The sequence below is a fragment of the Somniosus microcephalus genome, chromosome 16 (genome assembly GCF_052327205.1).
Source record: "Somniosus microcephalus isolate GS21.2 chromosome 16, FLI_Smic_1.0, whole genome shotgun sequence".
Lineage (NCBI taxonomy): Eukaryota > Metazoa > Chordata > Chondrichthyes > Squaliformes > Somniosidae > Somniosus > Somniosus microcephalus.
The window spans coordinates 38,498,347-38,525,222 of record NC_141002.1 but is presented as its reverse complement, the minus strand read 5'-3'; the positions used below and the strand labels follow the sequence as shown (position 1 = coordinate 38,525,222).

The following is a 26,876-nucleotide window of genomic DNA, read 5'->3' as shown; positions in this document are numbered from 1 at the left end:
TGCCCTCGAGAAGGTGGTGGTGAGCTGCCTTCCTGAACCGCTGCAGTCTGTGTGAAGGTACTCCCACAGTGCTGTTAGGAAGGGAGTTCCAGGATTTTGACCCAGCGACGATGATGAAGGAACAGCGGTATATTTCTAAGACAGGATGGTAAGTTGGAGGGGAACTTGGAGGTGATGGTACTCCCATGTGCCTGCTGCCCTTGTCCTTCTAGGTGGAAGAGGTTGCGGGTTTGGGAGGTGCTGTCGAAGAAGCCCTGGTGAGTTGCTGCAGTGGATTTTGTAGATGGTACGCACTGCAGCCACGTTACGCCGGTGGTGGAGGGAGTGAATGTTCAAGGATGTCTTGCTGCAGTTGTACAGGGCCTTGGTGAGACCACACCTTGGAGTATTGTGTGCAGTTTTGGTCGCCTTATCTGAGGAAGGATGTTCTTGCCATGGAGGGAGTGCAGCGAAGATTCACCAAACTGATGGCAGGAATGACGTATGAAGAGAGATTGGGTCGAGTAGGCTTATATTCGCTAGAGTTAAGAATGAGAGGGGATCTCATTTGAAACTTATTAAATTCTAACACGACTAGACAGACTAGATGCAGGAAGGATGATCCCGATGGCAGGGGAGTCCAGAACCAGAGGTCACAGTCTAAGGATAAGGGGTAAGCCATTTAGGACAGAGATGAGGAGGAATTTCTTCACCCAGAGAGTGGTGAACCTGTGGAATTCTCTACCACAGAAGGCAGTAGAGGCCAATTCATTAAATATATTCAAGAAGGAGTTAGATATATTTCTTACGGCTCAAGGGATCAGGGGAGAAAGCAGGGACAGGGTACTGAATTTGGATGATCAGCCATGATCTCATTAAATGGCAGAGCAGGCGCAAGGGGCCGAATGGCCTACTCCTGCTCCTATCTTCTATGTTTCTGTATTTCTAAGGTGGTGGATGGGGTGCCAATCAAGCAGGCTGCTTTGTCCTGGATGGTGTCGGGCTTCTTGAGTGTTGTTGGAGCTGCACTCTTCTAGGTAAGTGGAGAGTATTCCATCACACTCCTGACTTGTGCCTTGTAGATGGTGGAAAGACTTTGTGAAGTCAGGAAGCGAGACACTCGCACTAGAATACCCAGCCTCTGACCTGCTCTTGTAGGCACAGTATTTATGTGGCTGGTCCAGTTAAGTTTCTGGTCAATGGTGACCCCCAGGATGATGTTGGTGGGAGATTGGGCAATGGCAATGCCGTTGAATGTCAAGGGGCAGTGGTTAGACTCTTGCTTGTTGGAGACAGTCATTGCCTGGCACTTGTATGGCGCTAATGTTACCTGCCACTTATCAGCCCAAGCCTGAATGTCATCCAGGTCTTGTTGCATGCGGGCATGGACTACTTCATTATCTGAGGAGTTGCGAATGGAACTGAACACTATGTAATTATCAGCGAACATCCCCCCTTCTGACCTTATGATGGAGGGAAGGTCAATGATGAAGCAGCTGAAGATATTGGGCCTGAATTTGCGGTCTGAGGCTTCCCACGGGCGGATAACTACGCACCTACCCGATGGTCCTGGATCCACGGAGACTCGCACTCCTGGGCCTCTACGCATACGTAAAGGCCCACGCATCCCAGGACCTCATGCGGTTTGCAAGTGCCCCTGGGATCGAGTGGGCCGGCCCAACCAATCAGAAAGGGGGTTCCCATTATGCTTATGGGGATTCCATTTACGTACAGAACCCCATAAGCATAATAGAAATCACACAAGAAACACATGTACACAACCTTGACATTAAAAACAATTACATGTTTAAAATTAATCAAAATACAATTTCATTAAAGATTTAAAACAAAAATTTAGATTTTTTGAAAAATAATTGTAAACATTTTTTAAGGGACCAAAAATAAACGAATTTTAAAGGTTTTTGAATGTTAATGATTTAAAAAATATTTATTTTCACCCTTATGCCTGCTTTTACCAGGCATAAGAGTTTCATGGGCATTCACTGGGCAAGCCCACTCTCCGCCAGCGGATGTCCATTTCCCGGGGATGCGGAGGATTGCAAGTTCCAGGTTTTTGCGCATGCACAGCCATGCGGGGCACTTACGGCCGTGTAGGTACTGCGTATGCAGTCATAGCCCCCGGAAAATCCGGACCATTAGGACCTAGGACACTGCCTAAAACAAAGAGAAATTGTTTCCAACGGCTGAAGGATCGATAACCAGAGGGCATAGATTTAAGGTGATTGGCAAAAGAACCAGAGGCGAAGCGAGGAAAAACTTTCGCGTAATAAGCGGTTAGGATTGGGAATGCACTGCTCGATAGGGCCGTGGAAACAGATTCAATAGCAGCCTTCAAAAAGGGAACTGGATAAACACTTGGATAAAAAATGGCAGGGATAAGGGGGAAGAGCAGCGAATGGGACTAACTGGATTGCTCTCCAATAGAGCCGGCGCAGACTAGATGGGCCGAATGACCACCTCCTGTGCTGTACTATTCTATGATATTGGGAGGGTTGGTCAGAAGCTTGGTCAAAGACGTGGATTTTAGGAGGGCCTTAAAAGGAGAGGTAGGTGGAGAGGCGGCAGGGTTTAGGGATGGAATTCCAGAGCATGGGGCCCAGTTGGGTAAAATCACTGTCACCAGTGGTGAGCCAAAGAGAGTGGAGGAGGCACCAGGTCAGAGTCAAAGAAACAGATTTTTTTGCGGGGGAAGATAGGGCCGGAGGATATTAGAGATTTGGAGGGGCAAAACCATGAAGAGATTTAAACATAGAGGCTGAGAAATTTAAAAGGAGGCATGGGGGACTGGGAGCCAATGTAAGTCAGCAGCAAAGAGAGGGGATGGGTAAGTGGGTCTTGGGCCTGGACAGAATTGGGGCAGCAGATTTCGCGATGAGCTGAAGTATGGGAGATCAGCCAGAATAGCAAATGAAACAGTTGAGTCTGGAGGTAATAAAGGCATGGATTAGGGTCTCAGCAGCAGATGGACTGAAGCAGATGCGGCCAAGGTCTAAGGCTCATTCAGGGTCAATTAAGAGACTGCAAACAGCCTGATGCAGTCAAAGATAATGGACAGGGAGAGGGATGCAATCAGTGAGGAGGGCACAGAATTTGTGGCGGGGAGCCGAAGAAGGTAGTTTCAGCCTTCCCAATGTTTGGAGGAAACTGTGGCTCATCCAAGACAGGTCATCAGACAAGCAGCCTGATATCAGATGCAGTAGAGGGATTGAGAGGGGTAATGGAGAGGTAGAGCTGGGTGCTGTCTTCCTGTGAAAGCTAACTTCATGTCTGCCAAAGTGCTGCATGTAGATGACAGAGGAAGGGGCGAAGGATAGATCCTTGGGTACTCCAGTGGTAATGACATGGGGAAGGAATAGAAACCATTACTGGAGATTCTCTGCCTACAATTGGATAGGTAAGAGTGGAACTAAGTGAGGGCAATCCCACAACATTAGATGGTGCATCAAAGGCTGCAGAGAGATCACAGAAGGATAATGCACCATGGCTACAGTCAGAGTCTTTTGTGACTTTGGGTAGGGCCGTTTCAGTGCTTTGGCAGGAATGGAAACTGCCGCTGTTCAGTGGATATTCGGTGGAGGTGCAGGAAAGATGGGCAGGATTTGGGAGGCAGAGTTTGAGTTCACATATACTAACAGTACAAAGCAGTATAATGCAAGGTTATAAAATTTAGCTACAATATGAACTGGGTTTAAAACAAAACCAAGATTCAGGTCACTTTCTATATTTAACATTCAAATCAAGATGCAGATACAGTAGGCCAGTTACAGCATCCTATCTCACCCAATAATGCAACTGCAACCTCATCTATATTTCTAAAGAGCACATTCGCCCCTTTATTGAAGACAGGTGTTCATAAAGTTGTTCAAACAACCATATTAGTTATGCAGCCAGCTGCTGTTCCCACTTTAGAAATAGACCAGGTTACAAAACTGGACAATTATTGAATCCATGATGGCATAATACAAGAATGCTTTAAATCAAATGAAGTAGAATGAAAGCCCCTACACTGCATAGCTACAATGATCTTCATCAGTCTTAAGTTATCTTTCACAAGAAGAAGCAAGAGATAGGTCAAAACAAATTAGGATCAATACAATGTGTTGGTCATGTAAGCCATCGTGGACAGGAAAATGCAAAGCTTTACAATGGCCTGAAGGGAGTTATTTTATTAGGTCATTTTATATAAATCTATAGCAATGACAGGAGATCATAGAAGTCAGAAGCACTGAATTAATTATTTCCATGGTCCATACTGGATGAAATTGATTAATCTGCAGTCGATCAGGACAATTTCACAGGTGATGTGCTGGTCACTTACCATAATGGGATGGACATCAGTACAGTGTAAACTTCATTAAAGTGCAATGCTGTACTTACTATAGCATTTCACAGCTTCAGTGTAATTTCAAAAGTTCCTTCAGGATTATCTATATTGAAATACTTGTTACTGAAGTGACAACAAATCCTTGAATGCACATTTTTATGAACAAAACTGTCCCAACTCTACTTCTATTTTACTTGGCCCTGTGAATTAGGCTGACAATCCGAAGAGCTGATCAACAGTTTGTAAATCAGTACGGGTTGCATACCACAATCTTCACTCCACTAAAAAATAAACTAACCACATTCAAATTTGATGTTAAGTAACACTTAAGCAAGCCTTTTTAAAAAATATACAATTAAAGGGCTAAACCAAATACAGCAAATACAATGCCTGTAGACCATCTGCAGAAAGTATTTTATGAAGTAAATTACATCCAATTTACAATCCACCAAGAATGTATGGTCAAAACTCACTCGTGTCAGACATTTCAGGAAATGATCTACTCTACTGATACTTTTGCAGTTGTAGTACAGGAAACGTTGTGCTATCCGGCACCGACGGGATCGAGCTGTTGCCGTTCCCTCAAAACTGCCGGACAAACCAGCGTTAATGTTGAAGCATACGGAGCTTTTCAGTCCGTATCTGGCAACAAACACTGTTGCTTAGCAACAGCTTCTAAACAGTCGGCCGTACCTTGGAAGTGTCTCTGTCGCTTAGCAACAGCTTCAGAGAGACTTTGCAGAGCCTGACTGTTGAAAAAAACCTAACAAAACGGCTCCTGATTTTTGCCGGTGGCTCGAGCTTGCTGGACATTTAGCCTCCGGATAACACAAAGTTTCCTGTATTGTGATCCATGACTGCTTCAACATAGGTCTTGCCTGCAGAAATGAAAACCAGCAAATGCTCAGCAAAGCCTAGTTCTTCCAATGCAAGTGCTCTCAATACTTCAGAACTACATAGTATTTACAGCACAGAAACAGACCATTTGGCCCAACAGGCTTATGCTCCACACGAGCCTCCTCCCAACCTTCTTCATCTAACCCCATCAACATATCCTTCTATTCCTTTCTCCCCCATGGGCTTATCTAGCTTCCCCTCAAATTCATCTTCGTTATTCGCCTCAACTATTCCTTGTGGTAGCACATTCCACATTCTAACCACTCTCTGGGTAAAGAAGTTCCTTCTGATTTCCCTATTGATTTTAGTGACTGTCTTATATTGATGGCTCCTAGTTCTGGTCCTGCCCACAAGTGGAAACATCTCCTCTACGTCTATTCCATCATACCCTTTCATAATCTTAAAGACATCCATCAGGTCACCTCTTCTCTTTTCTAGAGTAAAGAGCCCCAGCCTGTTCAATCTTTCCCGATAGGTATAACTACTCAATTCTGGTATCATTCCAGTAAATCTCTTTTCCACCTTCTCCAGTGCCTCTATATCCTGTTTATAATATGGAGACCAGAACTGTGCACAGTACTCCAATTGTGTTCTAACCATGGTTCTATACAAGTTTAACATAACTTCTCTGCTTTTCAATTCTATCCCTCTAGAAATAAACCCCAGTGCTTCGTTTGCTTTTTTTATGGCCTTATTAACCAGCGTCGCTACTTAGTGATCTGTGTATCTGTACCCCCAGATCCCTCTGTTCCTCTACCCCATTCAGACACTTATTTTCCAAGGAGTATGTGACCTCCTTATTCATCCTATCAAAATGTACCACCTCACACTTATCCATATTGAAGTTCATTTGCCAATTACACACCCATTCTGCAAACTTATTAGGTTTGCCTGCATTTTGTCACAGTTCTCCTCTGTATTGACTACATCCTCCAATTTAGTGTCGTCCACAATTTTTGAAATTGTACTTAAGATTCCAGAGTCCAAACCATTAATGTAAATGGTGAACAACAGTAGTGGAACACCACTTCCCAACTTTTGCTAATTTGAGTAACTACCTTTAACACCATCTCTGTTTTCTGTTTTGTAGCCAGCTGGCTATCCATTCTGCAGGTTAGATAAAAAATAGGAGGAGTAGGATATTCGGCCCTTCGAGCCTGCTCCACCATTTAATAAGATCATGGCCGAGCTTCTAACTCAACTCTACCATCTTGCACTATCCCCATATCCCTCGATTCCCTTAGTATCCAAAAATCTATTGATCGGTCTTGGATATACTCAATGACTGAGCATCCACAGCCCTCTGGGGTACAGAATTACAAAGATTCACAACCCTTTGAGTGAAGAAATTTCCCCTCATCTCAGTCTTAAATGGCATCCCCTTATTCGGAGACTGTGACCCCAAGTTCTACACTCCCTAACCAGGGGAGAGATCCTTCCAGCATCTACCCAGTCAAGCCCCTTAAAAATTTTATACGTTTCAATTAGATCACCTCTCATTCTTCTAAACTCTAGGGAATATAGGCCTAGTCTACTAAATGTCTCTGCATAGGATAATCCCCACATCCCAGGAACCAGTCTGGTGAACCTTCATTGCACTCCCTCCAAGGCAAGTATATCCTTCCTTAGGTAAGGAGACCAAAACTGTACACAATACTCCAGGTGTGGTCTCACCAAGGCCCTATATAAATTGCAGTAAGATGTCTTTACTCTTGTACTCCAATCCTTTTGTAATAAAAGGCCAACATACCATTTGCTTTCCTAATTGCTTGCTGTACCTGCAGGTTGACTTTCTGTGATTCATGTACAAGAACACCCAGGTCCCTCTGAATACCAACATTTCCCAGTCTCACCAATTAAAGAATATTCTGCTTTCCTATTTTTCCTACCAAAGTGGATAACTTCACATTTCTCCACATTATATTCCATCTGCAACATTCTTGCCCATCCACTTAACTGCTTTGCGTACTCCTTGCAACTTACTTTCCCACATTGCTTTGTATCGTTAGCAAACTTGGATACATTATACTCAGTCCCCTCATCTAAGTCATTGATATAGATTGTGAATAGCTGAGGCCCAAGCATGGATCCTTGCGGTACCCCACTAGTTACAGGCTGCCAACCCGAAAATTAATAATTTATCCCTACTCTCTTTTCTGTCCGTTAACCAATCCTCAATCCATGCCAATATATTACCCCCAATCCCATGAGCCCTAATCTTGTGCAATAACCTCTTGTGTGGCACCTTACCGAATGCTTTTTGAAAATCCAAATGCACTGCATCCACTGGCTCCCCCCTTACCTACCCTGCTAGTTACAACCAATGTTTACTGTAAGCTGCGCTTTGTTCTGCGTGGCCTGTTTGTTTTAGTGTGCTGTCCTTTTAAATTTCCGCGCATGCACAGTATTTACAATAGAGAAGCCGATGAGTGGCCTGCACGGGACCTTTCCCATTACTGCACGGCTGCGCAACTTAGAGGGAACATTGATTACAACCTCAAAAAACTGCAACAGATTAGTCAAACATAATTTCCCTTTCCTAAATCAGTGTTGAGTCTGCCCAATTAATTATTATTTTTTTTTATATTTATTTTTTTAATTTTTTTAAGTGCCCTGTTACTACATTCCCAATAATAAATTCTAGCATTTTCCCTACTACTGACGTCAAGCTAACTGGCCCCATTTTCTCTCGTCCTCCTTTCTTGAATAGCAGGGATAAGTTTGTTACCTAGCAATCTGTGGGGGGCCGTTCTAAAATCATGGGAATTTTGGAAGATCAAAAACCAATGCAGCCACTATCTCTGTAGCCACCTCTTTTAAAACCCTAGGATGTAGGCCATTAGGTCCAGGGGATTTGTCAGCTTTTTGTCCCATTAATTTCTCCACATATGACTAACGTTGACTATGGCATCTTATCAAAGGCCTTTGAAAATTATCTTGCTGTATCACAGCAGTACGTTTGATTGAAATAAAATAAGAGCTACAGAATTTGCTGTACACTAAGTGTCAAGATTCTGTGGAATCCATTGGTGTATATTAAGCTGTGGGCGAGATTAAAACCAGAGTGTTCAATACATTTAACAAAACGCAGCCGTTTTTATTTAAATTTATGGTTGTAATTATCACATTCTTTGGTGTACATTTGCCTAAGCTTCTTTGCACATGATTACTCACATATCAGGGTATATCAGTTCTTTTCAGTGTAAAAGACCATACATATATTCCATTACAAAAGTAGACTGATCCCTGGATATGACATTTTCAAAATCTTTAGTTCGAACTTTTGATAGTGAAGCTTTTTGTTCCACACTAAAATTGTGTGAAACATATGAAATTAAGAATTTATGACTAGCATGTTGAAACTTGACTATTATCCATCACACATATGTGAATACAATTCCCAAGAGAAATAAAAAGGCAAATGCTTACAAGCACTTTGTCCATGATTATACCAGCACCTCTTTAGGAAGTGGCATAATGGCAAGAATCCAGCTTTCAAATCCTCAAGGTGATCTTTATAGAATATTCAGTACAGTTAGCTGGACATAAAGTGACCCTTGAATTTACTGTTAGTTTTAGCTACCACTTGAAGTGTTGCCAAAGAAACAAGTTGGCCAGTTTCAGGATAGCTCCCAGTGACATGGGGAAATAGCAAATGCCTTTAAAAAAAAAAATGAAATAGTGGCAACCAGTAGCCAACTCAATGATTTGTTGCTCTTGGCTACACTATAAATCACACTCCACAAAACCAGACTTAAAACGATGTTTTCAGCAGGCACCTAGATGAATCAGTCCTGAGGTTATGACTACAGGAAATCTGATATGACACATCATCAACCCACCCATCAGCTTTTAAGAATGTGAAGAGCCTGGGAAAAGGTAGGGGTTTGAGGGGCAGGTAAAGCACAAAATGGAGGTCTGTGATAGGGTGGAGGACAGATTAAATGACGAAAGTGATGATGGTGCAAGGCAAAATGGTGATAATGGGACAAGTATAGAAACACAAGATGGGTCCAGTGGAGGTGTAAATGGTTACAACAGAATAACAGGTGGAGGAGGGAAGCACGGAAAATCTGGCAGAGAGAAGGCTCCTGGGGCTCAGGAATGTGACGGAAGAAAGGCAGGCAGACCCCAAGGGCGAGAACTCAGCACCCAGAGTAGGGAGGGGGAAATAAATGGCGAGGGCTATTGCTCCCGATTGTTATCCATGATCACTGTAGGTGTCTATGCTTGGATGTGTCAAATAACCTGCGAACACTCGGTAATTAAGCTTGTAAGTGAAAAGTGGCCAGTTGAGTGATGTACTGGAGGGATTTCAGCACCTGTGTAATTGTATTCCAGCAAGAATCAACAACTTAGAGATGGGATAGGGAAGGCAAGAGGGAAAGAAAAAAAACACATAACAATCAGGTTGCTAGCCAGCAAATATCTCAACAAACTACTTTAATCTGGTGGAAGTCTGAAGATAGGAGGAAACTGTCAAAACGTTTATTTTTGCTTGGCACAGACTTCTCCTGTTGATGAATCTTCCTTAAAATAAGAGGGAAATTATCCACCTTATAGGGTGATCTTCATTCTTGAAGGACACATCCTCCATACACCACTGGAGTTAAGCCAGAATTTGGTCAACATTCTGGGGAAAAAGTTGGCAGCACCTAATTTATCATGGTCCAACATCAAATGCACCACTCCATATAATGGTGACTCTTCTGTCAACATACAAAGGCTAAATATACAATGGAGCAGCAGCAGATGATTTTTACCTAAATAAAGAGCCAACAAAAAAGGTGGCTAGACTCCCTGTGGAGTTGTCAAGGCAACCAAGAGAGAGGCTAATGTTTGGAGGACACATATTTAAAATAGGAAGATGGATCTGTAAAGATAGACAATCTTTCTTCATTTGCATCCCCTAAACACCACTAGAGATTAATGCAGTAGCCTTTGTATGACGAGGAGGGAGGTCTTTGCAGAAGAGCAGAGACCCCAGATATCAGATCAATCTACCAACAGCAGAATTATCCATTGCTAACAAACTGAACAGAATGCAAGATCAAATAGGGATGATGGATAACAGTGCCTTGACTTCGATCTGATGAGCTGAAACCAAGAATGCAGTCTTTCAAAAAGCCAGATCAGGAGTTTTTAAAATCACAGTTGCTAGAAGGTTCCAAACCTCAAAGACATCTATAGCAGCTGGTGGAGGCTAGTTCTACTAGTCTGAAATGGCCCAACAAGTTGTCAACTCGGATGCAAATTCCAGATTGCCTTCATCAAGAGATAAATACGGTCTTCGTACCTAAAATATTAACTCTCTCTCTCTCTCTATACAGATGCTGCCTGACCGGCTCAGTAGTTCCAGCTTTTTCTGTTTTTACTTCAAGAAACCGATCTTGCTGCCCGATGAACACAGATGGAGCCGGATTTATGCTGACAAGCAAGATGATTTTTAAAAATTTCAAAAACAGAATACATACCCAAGGAAAAAAGGTCTAATGTTTTTGGACGAATATGATTGCGAAGTGGAAGAAATGGATCCAATTAGTGAATGATTTACACAATGCAATCAGATCATCCATTAAAGACAATGGTGAACATTCGTCTCATCATTGCCTCTTAACCAAGCTGCCAATTGGGTTACCGATCCAGCTGTAGGGTCCAAAATAATGGACGAGAGAAGACATTTCCTTTGGAGTAGTGAAATTGGACAGGCATGTCTAAATGTCCAAGAACTATAGTTTGGGAGGTTAGCATGAGCTTATCAGAATCAGCTTTGATCCTTTCATCCTGATTTTCTTAACCTTGGAGATCAGGGGAATCAAAGAAACATCTTTCCAAGTGAATGAGAAACTGTCCAGCTTCTATCCTGACTTCTGCACAGTAGTTCAGCAGAAGCAAGGGAGCTGAGGATTGTCCCCTTGGCAAAAACAAACTCAACAGTTAAATAATCCTACATGCAAAATATCTTTGCATGAATTGCCAAGTGACTGAGAACGACTCGCCAAATTGCCGATCCCAGTCAGATGTTATGCCAAGTATGTGCACCAATGGGCAAGTAGCACTGAGTCCTAAAAGGGTGGGGGGGGGGGGGAAAGAAAGAAAAAGAGACTTTCATTTCTATAGCACCTTCCACGACCACTGGACGTCCCAAAGCGCTTTACAGCCAATGAAGTACTTTTGAAGTGTAGTCACTGTTGTAATGTGGCAAACACAACAGCCAATTTGCACACAGCAAGCTCCCACAAACAGCAATGCGATAATGACCAGATAATTTGTTTTAGTGATGTTGAGGGATAAATATTGGCCAGGACACCGGGGATAACTCCCCTGTTCTTCTTCAAAAAAGTGTGCCTTGGGATCGTTTACGCCCACCTGAAAGGGGGGCCTCAGTTTAACGCCTCATCCGAAAGACGGCACCTCCGACAGTGCAGCACTCCCTCAGTACGATACTGGAGTGTCAGCCTAGCTTTTTGTGCTCAAGTCTCTGGAGCGGGAATTGAACCCACAACCCTCGGACTCAGGCGAGTGTGCTACCAACTGAACCACAGCTGACACTAAAGAGGAGACAGAATGCCCCAAAATGTTGATGTACTGGACACCAGCTGTGCTGTCTGTTCAAAAAGCACAATGACTTGTCCTGCACAAGAGATTTTCAACATGTCTAAAGGCCATTTGTAGAGCTCAAAGCTTGAACCAGTTGATGGGCAAGGTAGACTCCACTGTAATTCACCAGTTCATGAACTTTTGCTTCCTTAAATGGAGACCCCACCTGTATGTGAAAGCAGCATCAGTCAAGAAAAGTGAAGCTCTTGCAGAACCCCTGGACTATATTGAATTCCAGGCAGCTCAACCTCAGTCCCAGAAAAGAAACCTAGTCTATGTCTACTGGATGGCATAACAACCTCCTACAGGAAGCACAGGTTCAACTATAGAGATCTCCTGAAATGTCAGGCCCTTCGGGATGACAAAAATAGTTCCTGCCATCATAGACCATTCAGGTAGTGTTAATTCACAATCTGTGACTGCTCTTGAACACACACCAGTCTCTGAAGAACGAAGAATGAGTTGGGAAAACAACTTGTTCCAAGTTTGTGCAGAATAGGACATCTACAAAATGTCACGTTTTAGCTCCATAGGATAATTCGCCTGGAATGTGGTGATTATTCGATGGATGGTTACCTAAGTAGTTTTTTGACAGAAGCTCTCGTCAATGATTCAAGCACAACTTGACTTGGACTATTACTGATAGCCAGGTTTATTTCACGAACATCCTAGAGGTTGAAGAAATGCTGTGCTGGTACGTACAACTCCAGAAATTGAATCCAAGATACCCGTGATAGTCAAAGCAGGCATCCTTGAGGCCTGTTGTAACCAACCAAGGTCCAGTACAGCACCCGAGTAACATATGGCAGTGCTGTATGATGAACTTTCCCTTTGAGCAAGTCATTCAGCTTTACTGTGGTCAAAGATGGGACTGTGCCCACCTCATTGATAACCATGACATACCATTAGAAACTGTACCTGCTGCAAAGAAATCTGCTCAAATAAAAACTTTTCTAGCATCCTTTGTCACCATTGTAGCCTCCACTTAAGGGGCCCTCAGATGATTCAACCAAACTATGGCTTGGAAGTGCAGGGAATCAGCCATGATCTTATTGAATGGTGGAGCAGGCTCGAGGGGCCGATTGGCCTACTCCTGCTCCTATTTCTTATGTTCTATGTTCTAAAATATAATGGGTATCCTTGGCTGATAATGTCCTGGACCCAAGTCGGCTTCCCATTCAGACCCCTGGAATTTCCAAGAAGAAAATACATCTTGCATTTATTTAATGCCTTTCACAAGTTCAGAGTGTTTGCTAGTGCTCTGGGGGAGGGTTTAAATTAAAACGGCAGGGGGTTGGGAACCTGAGCAGGGGGACAGAGGAAAGGGAAACAAGGATAAAAGCAAAAGATAGGAAGGAGATAAACAAAAGTGGCAGTCAGAGAAATCAACGGTTTAAATCAAACATGGCCACAGTAAATAATAATTCTAATAGATCCAAGAGCGTTAAAAACACAAGCCTGAAGGCTTTGTGTCTTAATGCGAGGAGCATTTGTAATAAGGTGGATGAATTAGCTGCACAAATAGAGGTAAACGAACATGATTTGATTGGGATTACAGAAACATGGCTCCAGGGTGGCCAAGGCTGGGAACTCAACATCCAGGGGTATTCAATATTCAGGAAAGTTAGGCAAAAAGGAAAGGGAGTTGGAGTAGCATTGCTGGTTAAAGAAGGGATTAACACAATTGTAAGGAAGGATATTAGCTCTGATGATGTGGAATCTCTATGGGTAGAACTGAGAAATACCAAGGGGCAGAAAACGTTAGTGGGAATGGTATATAGGCCTCCAAACAGTAATGTGGAGGTTGGGGATGGCATTAAAAGGGAAATTAGAGAAGCGTGCAATAAGGGCACAGCAGTCATCATGGGTGACTTTAATCTACATATAGATTGGGCTAACCAAAATAGTAACAGTACTGTGGAGGAGGAATTCCTGGAGTGTTTACGGGATGGTTTCCTGGACCAATATGTAGAGGAACCAACCAGAGATCAGGCCATCTTAGACTGGGTATTATGTAGCGAGAAAGGATTAATTAGCAATCTTGTTATATCAGGCCCCTTGGGTCGGAGCGATCATAATATGATTGAATTCTTCATTAAGATGGAGAATGAAGTAGTTGACTCAGAGACTAGGGTCCTGAATTTAAATAAAGGAAACTACGATGGTCTGAGGCACGAGTTGGGTAGGATTGATTGGGGAATGTCACTCAAAGGGTTGACGGTGGATAGGCAATGGCAAACATTCAAAGACCGCATGGATGAACTACAGAATTTGTTCATCCCAGTTTGGCATAAAAATAAAACAAAAAAGGTGACTCAACCGTGGCTAACAAGGGAAATCAGGGATAGCATAAGATCCAAGGAGAGGACATATAAATTGGCCAGAAAAAGCAGTAAACCGGAGGATTGGGAGCAGTTTACGATTCAACAAAGGAGGACAAAGGGATTAATTAAGAAGGGGAAAACAGAATATGAGAGTAAGCGTGCAGGGAACATAGAAACTGACTGTAAAAGCTTTTATAGATATGTGAAGAGAAAAAGATTGGTGAAGTCAAGCGTAGGTCCCTTGCAGTCAGAATCGGGGGAATTTATAATGGGGAACAAAGAAATGGCAGACCAATTAAATACATGTTTTGGTTCTGTCTTCACAAAGGAGGACACAAATAACCTCCCAGAGATGTCGGGAAACATAGGGTCTGATGAAAGGGAGGAACTGAAAGAAATCAGCATTTGTAGGGAAATGGTGTTAGGGAAACTGATGGAATTGAAGGCCGATAAATCCCCAGGGCCTGATAATCTACATCCTAGGGTACTTAAGGAAGTGGCCCTAGAAATAGTAGATGCATTGCTGATTATCTTCCAACATTCGATGGCATCTGGAACAGTACCCATGGATTGGAGGGTAGTTAATGTTACCCCACTATTCAAAAAAGGTGGTAGAGAGAAAACGGGGAATTACAGACCGGTAAGCCTGACATCGGTAGTGGGGAAAATGCTAGAGTCCATTATAAAAGATGTAATAGCAGAGCACTTGAAAAACAGTGACAGGATCGGACAAAGTCAACATGGATTTACAAAAGGTAAATCGTGCTTGACTAACCTACTGGAATTTTTTGAGGATGTGACTGGTAAAATAGATAAGGGAGAACCAGTGGATGTGGTGTATTTGGATTTTCAGAAGGCTTTTGATAAGGTCCCGCATAAGAGATTAGCGTGTAAAGTTAAGGCACATGGGATTGGGGGCAAGGTATTGACTTGGATAGAGAACTGGTTGGCAGACAGAAAGCAAAGAGTTGGAATAAACGGGTCTTTTTCCAAGTGGCAGGCAGTGACTAGTGGGGTACTGCAGGGATCGGTCCTTGGACCCCAGCTGTTCACAATATATATTAATGATCTAGACAAGGGAACTAGATGTAATATCTCCAAATTTGCAGACGACACAAAGCTGGGTGGGCGTGTGTGCTGTGAGGAGGATGCCGAGAAACTCCAGGATAATTTGGACAGATTGGGTGATTGGGCAGAAGCATGGCAGATGCAATATAACGTGGATAAATGTGAGGTTATCCACTTTGGTGGCAAAAACAGGAAGGCAGATTATCTGAATGGCAATAGATTGGGAGAAGGGGAAGTGCAACAAGACCTGGGTGTCCTTGTGCACCAGTCGCTGAAGGTAAGCATGCAGGTGCAGCAGGCGGTTAAGGCGGCAAATGGCATGTTGGCCTTCGTAGCGAGAGGGTTGGAGTACAGGAACAAGGATGTCTTGCTGCAGTTGTACAGGGCCTTAGTGAGACCACATCTTGAGTATTGTGTGCAGTTATGGTTGCCTTATCGGAGGAAGGATGTTCTTGCCATGGAAGGAGTTCAGCGAAGATTCACCAGGCTGATACCTGGGATGGCAAGAATGACGTATGAGGAAAGATTGGGTCGATTGGGCTTATATTCGCTAGAGCTTAGAAGAATGAGAGGGGATCTCATTGAAACTTATAAAATTCTGACAGGACTGGACAGACTAGATGCAGGAAGGATGTTCCCGATGGTCGGGGAGTCCAGAACCAGGGGACACAGTCTAAGGATAAGGGGTAAGCCATTTAGGACAGAAATGAGGAGGAATTTCTTCACCCAGAGAGTGGTGAACCTGTGGAATTCTCTACCACAGAGGGTGGTGGAGGCTATTTCATTAAATATATTCAAGAAGGAGTTGGATATATTTCTTAAGGCTAAAGGGATCAAGGGGTATGGGGACAAAGCAGGGACCGGGTACTGAATTTGGATGATCAGCCATGATCGCATTGAATGGCGGAACAGGCTCGAGGGGCCGAATGGCCTACTCCTGCTCCCATCTTCTATGTTTCATCCAAAGCACAGCATCTCTGACGGTGCAGCACTCCCTCAGAACTACACGGAAGTATCCGATTAGATTATATGCTCAAGTCTCAGTGGGACTGGAAGCCATGACCTTCTGACGCAGAGGTGAGTGCTACCACTGAGCCACGGTCAACAAATTAGTTGATGCTGCATGGGTAGGGTTACCCATGGGCTCCACAGACATAGGTGGCAAGAACTGCACAGGCCTGGAATGACAAACATGCTTTCCGAATTGAAGACACAAGAGCGGATGTTGCTTCTGCACGCATCTGTAGAATGAATGGGATGGTCCCCAATAAGAAGCTTAACTCCTGTGTGCTAATGCTAGAATTGCGTGAAGGCACTGTGAGCACCACTTGCACATAGATCTTGGGCTTCATAAATAAAGGTATTGAGTAGAAAAGTAGAGAAGTTATGCTGAACCTTTATAAAGCGCTGGTTAGGCCACAACTGGAGTATTGCGTCCAGTTCTGGTCACCACACTTTAGGAAGGATGTGAAGGCCCTTGAGTGGGTGCAGAGGAGATTTACCAGAATGGTTCCGGGGATGAGGGATCTTAGCTACAAGGACAGGTTGGAGAAGCTGGATTTGTTTTCATCAGAGCAAAGGAGGTTGAGGGGTGATTTGAAAGAGGTGTACAAGATTATGACGGGTTTGGATAGGCTAGACGGGGAAAGGCTGTTCCCACTAGTTGATGGTACAAGGACTAGGGGACACAGATTTAGAGTTTTGGGCAAGAAATACAGGGGGGACGTGAGGAAAAACTTTACACAGCGAGTGGTGAGAACCTGGAACTCGCTGCCGATGGAAGTGGTGGAAGCAGAGACATTCAATGTTTTCAAGGGGAGACTGGATAGGCACTTGAGGGAAATAAACCTGCAGGGCTACGGGGATAGAGCGGGGGAATGGGACTGACTGATTGCTCTACAGAGAGCCGGCATGGACTCGATGGGCCGAATGGCCTCCTTCTGTGCCGTTATGGCTGACTATTTTTCCAAACTAAAATTTAGAATTTTACAGGGATTTCAACAGCGACACCTGGTGTAAAAGACACCAGTGAAAACCTTTCCCACCAACTGTGGTTGACAAAAAAAGCAAAGCCCCTCTTGTACTAAAAAATATCAAGTACAAAACAAGATAATGTATTTAGTTTAAATAAAAAACAAAAAAAAATTTAAACATGAAAACAAGGTAGGCTTTAGACTTATGACCAATGCAAACAATCACCAGCCGATATTGGCTGACATAGCAAAACTTAAATTAAATTACTGTTAAAATGCCAGTCAACAATTCAAATAATGAAAAAACAATTTTAAAAGGTTAGTTTTTGAAAGGTAATATATAAAATAATTTCATGAAAGGGGAAGCGATGACACAGTGGGATGCGCCAAGGAGCGAATATTGTTGCTATGTGGGGTGAAAAACTGCTGTTTCAGCACTTTCACGGAAATTGCACATGGACATCACGTGTACCATGTGACATCTGAATGGGATAGTCATAATAGTCACCAAGTGGCAATGCCCTTATGCATTTATCAATAGCATTCATCAGGGCCGGGCTCCACTCCAGTGATACATGGGGGATCCTATCTATCTGGAGTGGTTTTATCTGCGGAAGGACAAAACCTCCTGGTGCCTGGTTAATGTTCAGAAGTCAGCAATTTTAGAGAATACAAGAACAAAAATCAGCCATTGAAACATCAACTAGTTACCAATTACCCAAATGATACTGCAATACCGAAAATTGTCAGCTCTAATACAAGGAAATATCTGCAACAGAATTGAAAATGGTCTATAGACAGCTTAGGAATAAAAGCCAACACTTCTGCCATAGAACAGCTAGAGGTAAAAAGACCAGGGTCCATCTAGTTCGCCTTCTACCATCCTGGTAGTTGCATGATACAATGATAATGGAGTTGTTGACTTATCATAGCAATCAATCTATAACAAACAACATGCCATGAGGAAAACCTCAGTGGTGGAGTGTTTTGTGAACCATAGACCCAAAGATACCTTTTCCCTCCAATCATGTTACTCTTAAAGCCAGCTCTACCTCACTACCTCTTCTCTCGACCCCGCCGCGGTCTCTAAATTGTCAGACTGCTTGTCCGACATCCAGTTCTGGATGAACAGAAATTTTCTCCAATTAAACAAACTCCGTTCCCTAGCCACTGACTCCATCCCTCTCCCCAACATCTGTGAGGCTGAACCACACTGTTCGCAACCTTAGTGTCATACAGGAAACTCTTTTTTATCCGGCACCAACGGGACCGGCGTGGTGCCGGTTTATCAAAAAGTCCAGATTACAGAGAGGTATAGTAAAAGGTACGAGAGCCCCGTACACGGCCACAGATCCAGGCGTCCCTGTTGCATGGCAACAGGTGCAGGAACCCCGGCCGCAGATCCAGGTGTCCCTGTTGCATAGCAACAGATGCAGGAACCCCAGTAACATGGCCACAGATCCAGGAACGGCCACTAATATGAAGTAAAACTTACCTGAACCTACTCCTGAATTTTGCCGGTTAACAGAGATTTCCGGTGCCGGTAAATCGAGAGTTTCCTGTATTTGACCCTGAAATGAGCTTCCGACCACATATCCGCAGCATAACAAAGACCGCCTGCTTCCACCTCCGTAACATCACCCGTCTCCGCCCTTGCCTCAATTCATCCGCTGCTGAAACCCTCATTCATGCCTTTGTTACCTCTGGACTTGACTATTCCAATGCACTCCTGGCTGGCCTCCCACATTCTACCCTACGTAAACTTGTCATCCAAAACTCGGCTGCCCGTGTCCTAACTCGCACCAAGTCCTGTTCACCCATCACCCCTGTGCTCGATGACCTACATTGGCTCCTCTCTCTCCAGTCCCCCCCACCCGAGATATTTGCGCTCCTCTAATTCTGCCCTCCTGAGCATCCCTGATTATAATTGCTCAACCAACCAATGGTGGCCATGCCTTCTGGTGCCTAGGCCCCAAGCTCTGGAATTCCTTACCTAAATCTCTCCGCCTCTCTACCTCTCTTTCCTCCTTTAAGATGCTCCTTAAAACCTACCTCTTTCCCTGCCCTAATTTCTTAGGTGGCTCGGTGTCTTATAATGCTCCTGTGCAGCGCCGTGGGATGTTTTACTATGTTAAAGGCGCTATATAAATACAAATTGTTGTTGTTAACTATGGCATGTCTCAAATTACTCATACTGCATCACAAATTTTTATTTTCCGAGTCACATTTGCTGCTCTCACTTGGACGCTATAGCTACAGTTGATGGTGGCTTGCTATTTGAATTCATTTACCAACCAGCTTGGATTGCAACCATAAAAAACTTGTATACAAAGCTGGGTCAAGACTAAGCTGATTTAAAGCAGCAGTATTAAATAATGTATAAAGTTGCATATAAAGAACAACTCAATACAAGATGCCCCTATCCTATTTTTAAAGGGGCACCCACATCTGCAAATTCTTATACAAAATTCTGGCCAAGAAATTCGGGTCCCAACGCGTGAGTACGCACGGGGTACTCACGCGTGGACCCGATGGAAGTGCCGGTTTCTTGCATGCACTGCGCATGCGTGGGAAACCGGCACTTCCGATCCTCTGAACGAAGAGGTTCAGAGGTCGAACGCGCACGCAGGGGAGGTTGCGCGTAGGTTTTTTTGTTGTTGCAGGTTTTCCCGGGAGGGTAAGCCTGCAGGATTTACACATTTAAAAAGCAGGCGTAAGGCCTGCTTTTTACAAGGTAAGTGGTCAATTAATTAAAATTAAAACATTTTTTCCCACAGGTTTATTATTTTTAAATACTTTAAAGCGAGGTAAGTTTATTTTTAGCCCCTTTTTTTATAAAATTATTTTTTTTCAAAAATTTAAATTATTGTTTAAAATATTTATTTCATGTAATTTAGTTTATTTAAAAAGTGTGATTTAAAAAAAAATGTATTTGAAGGTTTACTGTTATTTTGAGGCCTGTAGCATTCATAAGTTTTGACAGGTCTACCTGTCAATGTTATGAATGGGCTTTTCCCTCCTCCAATTGGCTGCCCATGGCTCACATGATCCCAGGGGACGCATCGCACTAACTACGCCCCTGGGACACGCAAGCACAGCGCGCCGGCAGCTGGGCCAGGCCCCGGAGCGGAATTCCACGGGGCCCTACAGCTCAACTGCCGGCGCGCAAGGTAAGTGCAGGTCGGGGGCTTGCACCCGCGGGAAGCCTCCGACCCGAATTTCTGGGCCTCCATCTTTACTGTTAGTTCAGTGATTTTAACCACTTTTCAATGCAAGAGGCAGCACCTGACCCCCACCTCTTGGGCAGAACATGACTTGACCTCTTAGTCAGCCAGAGTGTGAGCGGATCAGCTGTCCTAGCACCAGCTGATTCTGCTGGCTGGTGGGGGTCCCCTCAAAAGTCGGAGCTCTCGATGCTCGAACAGGATAAACTCCTGTCGGCAAGATTAGCTGGCGCTGGAGAGGCTTGCCTTGCAGGTGATCTGGAGGATGGGGTCCCCAACAAACTTAAGGGAAAGCTTACTTAGCTATAAAAATCAGCTATTCGCACACTGGGAGTAAAAGCACCCACCACAAAGTCTCTCAAAAAAGCCAATGGTCCTACATTCAGCCCAATTACAACAATTACATCAATTTCTCATTTTATACACTAGTACATATTGTATCTGCATTTTTTGTCATATTCCTGACAGAAAATTGTGCTTGGAGGATCTTCCAAGTAAAATGTGTAGATTACTAGTGACATTGACCTTGCAACAAACAAGTGAGGGGAATTGAAAATGTCTGCCTAATAACAGAAAGGGGCTAAAATACACGTTCACAATGTTGTGCTCTGCATGATGCCACATGTGAGGGCAACAGATGACGTTGTACCTTTCAGGGACAGTGAAGCTTCCATTAATTGCATGCCAATTATCTGCTTTCCCAATTATCCATTAGAATTTTGATGGGCCATAGGCTCCTGCGAGATGTTCACCCATTGCACCGCCTCTGAACATTAAACTCCTGTCTGACACGTATCACTTTCAAAGCCCATGAAGATCAAGTTCAATACTGTACTTGTTTTAATTCCTATGCTCATTGAATTGCTGCAACATACAGGCAAGCTCAAAATTTGGAAACTCTAAATCCATCAATTTCCTTTATCCATGGGGAGTTCAGGGGAAAGAGAGAGTCCCCTCCCTTATGGCTGATAGCAGAGGTTCCATTGTACTGTAATAACTCAACTTTCAGACCCTTGAAATTATATTTAATAAACCATGTTCATTTAAGGTAGTTATTTATATAGCATCCATACCTTTATGCTCACTGCCTTTTATTTCTTCTGACTTTCCTACAGATGCATTGAAGGAAAAAGTTGGAGCAGCAGTCTTCTCTTGGTTCAGATCTTTTCCAAACAATGAGCCTGAAGTGCCACCACTGAAAGAAAAGCCAGCTAAAGGAGCGTTTTCCACTTTTTTCCCGAAGAGGAAGCTGATGTTTCCACTATTTCCCAATGTAGTCTCAGGCTTTTTTTCTGAAGTGAGTGGAATAATATCCTTGCTTTTGACAGATGAGAATAAAGGTGATGGGGTTGTACCCTGTGCAACACCAAATGTGTTGACAGATTGCATTTCTGGCCTCTTGCTGCTTGTGTCACTCTCTGAGCCACTGTCAGAGCTGCTGCCATATTTCTGCTCAATGCTTGTCAAATGCTTCTCATAGTCGCGGAAGATTGGGGTCAAATCACAGAGTGGGTTCTCATTGACATGTTTGGTGATCCAGTCTCGGACTGAACAATTCAGTGCTGCTAGTTGTTTGTTGTACTCATTGCAGCCCACTTTACTCCGAGATTTAATTTGATCAAGACCATTTGTTTTTGTACCTATTTCGCCTTTCGCCAAGGGGTTTGATGGAGGACCATTAGACAGAAAAGAACCTATGAAATGGAAGTGAAATATTTAATTAGATTCAGTGAAACAAAACCTGTGAAATCGTTCTGAACTCTCAGCAGTCTTCAGCGATCAGGACTTCCTGACAGCAGGAGCCCATCTCAAAATATAGAAGGCACGGAGCATATTATGTGCAAAATGCACAGTAGCACACTACTTGTCTAAACAAATGCAAAATTCCTCACAAATACTAGGTCGATTCAATGCTTTTGGATTCCCCACCCTTCAAAACACACAGCATGCAGCAATAAAAGTTTCAGCAACTGTTAAGCTATTTTAAGAAGCCAATTTCAGCATATGTCAACATTCATAGTGCCATTGCACACAAGCAAAGAAATGCATCAAATGATGATATACAAAGAATTTAATAATTTAAAGGGAAGCCAAGCCCAAAGGGGATACTTTTTGGTTCGGAGGTCACTTCTGTGTACTGCATATGTCAAAGATTTGGATATAGGCCTAGAGGAGTAGTGTCAAAATTTGCATAAAAGATACCAAAATAGGAGGTACCGTTTACAGTTTCCTTTGGTCTTCTAGAAAAAGTTATGAGATGTTGATAAAATGGGGGAAAATAGCCTAATAAGTGACAGATTGAATTCAATGTTAGTATGTGAGGTGATACATTTCAGTTAAAATAAAACAGCAGTAATTATACTCTGAATGGAAGTAGACTTAGTGCTGTGGAAGAGCAGAGGGACTTAGAAGTTCACATAACATTAAAAGGTAGCACCTCAGGTTGGTATGGCTGTAAAAGAAGCTAACAGAATTCTAGGTTCCCTCTCAAAAAAAATTATAGAATCTAAAATCCAAGTGGTAATAATGAGCTTATATAAAATCTGCAGAAGACCTCAGTTAGTTAAAGTGCTGTGTGCAGTATTGGGCTCCGTGCTACAGGAAGGCTATTGAGGCTTTAGAGAGGGTTCAACACAGATTCTCCAGGACACTGCCCGGTATGAGGAAATACAAATATGAAGAAAACTTTAAAAAAAAAATCAGGTCTTTCACTAGAAAAACCAGATTACAGGGTGAAAGTGTTTAAAATTAGGATAGGATTAGACAGAGTAGACGGAAGCAGATGGTTTCTGTAGTTACAGTTTCTAGAATGAGGGGGCATAGATACAATATTAAATTTCCGAGATTTAGAACAGAGAAACTTCTTGACAGAGGGTTGTGAGGATGTAGAATTCACTTCCAAGGTTAGTAATTGAGGCAGAAACTATGTCAACATTCAAGATTAGATTGGATAGTGGATGAAGGAAAAAAAAGAGGTTGAAAGGTTATGGAACAGGGTGGGTAAACGTCATTTGAGCTATTTGCTTGCATGGAGGTTACACGCCGACATGGATTGATTGGCCTGTTTCCATATTGTAACTTCTATGTCAGAAAACAATTTGCTCAAAATGCATTGGCTAAGATTTAAAAGTATTGAAAAAATTCACAAATGCAAATGATGCAACACTTGAGCACCATATATTGCTCAACTTTTCAACATTGCCCAGCCTCAAGTTAAGAGTCGAATTAAAGATCTCAACATGGGGAAGGGGAGAGAAAAACACTTCATAAAAATTCATGGATTCAGCAGTGAAGGTATTTGAAGACTTACCCACTGCATTATTTACATCAGTAGCACAACTAAGGGCCGACGTCGAAGACGAGGATGATGCATTACTTCCATTGGATAATCCTTGCAAAGGCTTGAAACCCGAACCGTTTCCAAATCCTCCAAACCCAGCATTTCCAGTTGATGAAGTAAGACCAGAGAATCCTTTGAAAATTCCACCACCGTCAGACTGGTGTATTTTAAAAGCAAAAAGGGTTAGCATGCTATTTAAAATTTAAAAAAAACAAGATTCACCAACAATTTTATTTTTAATATTTAGTCTCTAAGCATGCAGCCAATTACAGTTGCAAAAAATAATTCAGATTTATTCACGTAATAATGGAAAGCTTCTAAAATTGTACAAAATTTTAGCAAGCCAGCTTGTATAAAAGTTATTGCACAACAGATGCTCAGTCAACCAACAAAACTTTCATTTACCTAGTGTTTTAATGTAGAAAGTGTCTCAAGGGCTCATAGGAGAGGCAGATGCCAAGCAGTAGTGGAAAAGTTAAGAGATAACCAAAGCATGCTCAAAAAGTTCGATTTTCAGGAGACTTTTAAAGACAGGAAGAGAAGCAGGAAGAGAAGTAGTAAAGTGGGGTAGTTCAGGGAGAGTTTCCCAGAGAATAATTATGATTGGCGATTCTGCCATCATTAGTGGAGTGGAGGGTTACAAAGTATGTCAGTTGGAGGGCCAAAAGGCATGAACCAGGTTGCAAATGAAGGTGGTTGTAGGAATTGTACTGAGCAAATGGCAGGAAGCAAGACCTTGAGTAACTGTGGGGTTGAAAGCATCAAAGACAGAATCAAGAAGCCGCTGACCAGGTCAACAGCAGCGGCAGGGTCGTGGTGGGTAGAGGGCCAACAGGAAAGGAAGTTGGACCAGAGTTCCCCCCGCCACACCCCCGCCGCGGGCAGAAAGCAAGGGTCCTAAACTGTGTTTGAGGTAGGCAAGGAGAAGTGGTGGACAGGGAGAAATGAATAGTGAGGGAGACTAGAAAAGGTGATCGGAGATGGCATCATCAATAATCCATTTTTGAAAATGACAATCCCTCATATGATGGCCAAGTCAAGAGAGTTGACGTGTAGAGGTGAAGCTGATGGAGGACGAAGACAAAGGTTGAAACCAGGGAGGATGAGTAGTTTCTTGGTGCAAAGGCTAAGGGAGGTGATCTCAGGTGAAGAAATCATCACAGGTCTTAACGGTGGTAGATAAAGGGGACTTTAAAAAGGGAATATAGGACGGATGAAGAGGACAAGGTGCTTGAATGAGGAAAACTGCAATAAAAATATGGGTAACAGCAAGATTGGGACACACAAGAACTAAGCTACTACCACAGCAGTTTGTTCAGGGGACATGGTGGAATGTAGGGTGTCTTGAATCAATGGGCCAGAAATTCAGATCGGGGGCTTGCCGCGCGTGCAAGGCCCCGATATGCACTTACCTGACGCGCTGGCCGTTGACCTCCAGGGACGCCTGGAATTCGACTTTGAAAAAGAAGAATCCCGGGCAGCGTATGACGTCACGCCGCCCAGCAGTGCAGCCAGCGCGAAGCCTGTAGCGTGCTGTGCAACTGAGACACGCCCCTTGAGGTCTCAGTTTAACAGGACACGCCCCCAATGTTTCTGCCAAGCTGCTAAGCATTTTTACATGCAAAGCAGCAGTTTAAATAGGTTTTTGGAAGTTTTTTGAAGATTTTGGTAACTTTTATAAACTTTTAAAAACGTTTACATTATTTTGAAGAATCTGAAGTAGTTTTAAACAGAATTAAAGCAATTTAAAGACTTTTAAAAGCCCTAAAAGAATTTTTTTAATTCCATTTATTTATTTAGCAATGTCGTCGTCATACGTGTCTTCACACTGTTCCCTTTGGGGAACTGTATGAAGTGGTGGAAGGATTTATGGCCATGATTAACGCTCATTCCGTGACCGTAACCATCTTTGAACCAGCCATTAGGGTGGTTAGTCCTATGGCGGGAGGGTTTTACGGGCTCCCACAAGCTATACAAGGAGGGGGGGCCACCCACACCCACGGACGCAAATATCCCACTGGATGTCAACCCAGAATTTAGAGCCGGCGCTCCGACTCCACTTGCCGGGACTGTCTGGAGCGGGGTTCGAAACCCTACCCTGATCTGGCCCAGCGGCGGGGATCCTACCGCTATGCCAAAGGCCCAATCCGATTAGCAAAGCGAAATGGCTGGAATGAGCACAATTCACGGCATTAAAAGAACTCACAATTGAACTGATGATGACCTCAGCAATCTCCTCAAGGAGGTGGAGGCGCAGCGCCTGCTCATCATTGGTAATGAGAAGTCAAAGGCGCCGCAAAAAGGGCAGATGATAGCTTGGTCTTTCAAGTGGCAGCATAGGGCTCCAGTCACGGGGAGGGAAAAGGCGCAGGAAACGTATGGGTGTCACCTTTTGTGCGGAGTGGGCCTTTTGCGTAGCAGTAAGCATCCCTGCCGCTGGGCCAGAAGGAGTAGGGTTTCGAACCCCACTCCAGACAGTCCCGGCAAGTGGAGTCGGAGCTCCAACTATAAATTCTGGGTGGACATCCAGCGGGATACTTGCGTCCGTGGGTGTGGGTGGCCCCCCCCCTCAGATGGGTTGTGGGAGCCCGTAAAACCCTCACGCCATAGGACTAACCACCCTAATGGCTGGTTCAAAGATGGTTACGGTCACGGAATAAGCTTTAATCACGGCCATAAATCCTTCCACCACTTCATACAGTTCCCGAAAGGGAACAGTGCGAGGATACGTACGACGATGACCTCTTGCGCAATGCACCTCCTTGGACCCTCAGTCGCAGGTGCGAGGGGGCAAATCGTGCAATTGTTAAATTTTTCATTTTATTGACATGTAAAATGTTGGCCCAGTAATTCCATTCCAAATGCGCGAGTACGGTCGGGGTACTTACGCGTCTGGCCGGAGGAAATGCCGGTTTTCAGCATGCACAGTGCATGTGGGGAAAACCGGCATTTCCTGTCCTCTGAACGAAGGGGTTCAGAGGCAGAACGCGTGCGACTGCACAGGCAGCGCGTGCGCAGTAAAATTCGCCGCTTTCATTCATGCTTTCAGTGAGGTCAAGTCCTTACAACTTACACATGAAAAAAGCATGGGTACAGTTGCTCCAGAGGCTGCGGAGGAAGATATTT

At 43.6% G+C, this 26,876-nt stretch overlaps 1 protein-coding gene across 4 annotated transcripts in view; it reads right to left on the bottom strand.

Moving 5' to 3' along the window:
* The window catches only part of nup50 (nucleoporin 50), an 87,442-nt gene that overhangs the window by 20,576 nt on the left and 39,990 nt on the right, over positions 1-26,876 (bottom strand). For all 4 annotated transcript variants that reach the window (XM_086008828.1, XM_086008827.1, XM_086008829.1 and 1 more), the window contains 2 exons: positions 23,721-23,907; positions 21,484-22,104 (listed from right to left, as the gene is read on the bottom strand). In XM_086008828.1, the coding sequence (XP_085864954.1) occupies positions 21,484-22,104; positions 23,721-23,907 (808 nt within the window). The remainder of the gene's footprint in view (positions 1-21,483; positions 22,105-23,720; positions 23,908-26,876) is intronic.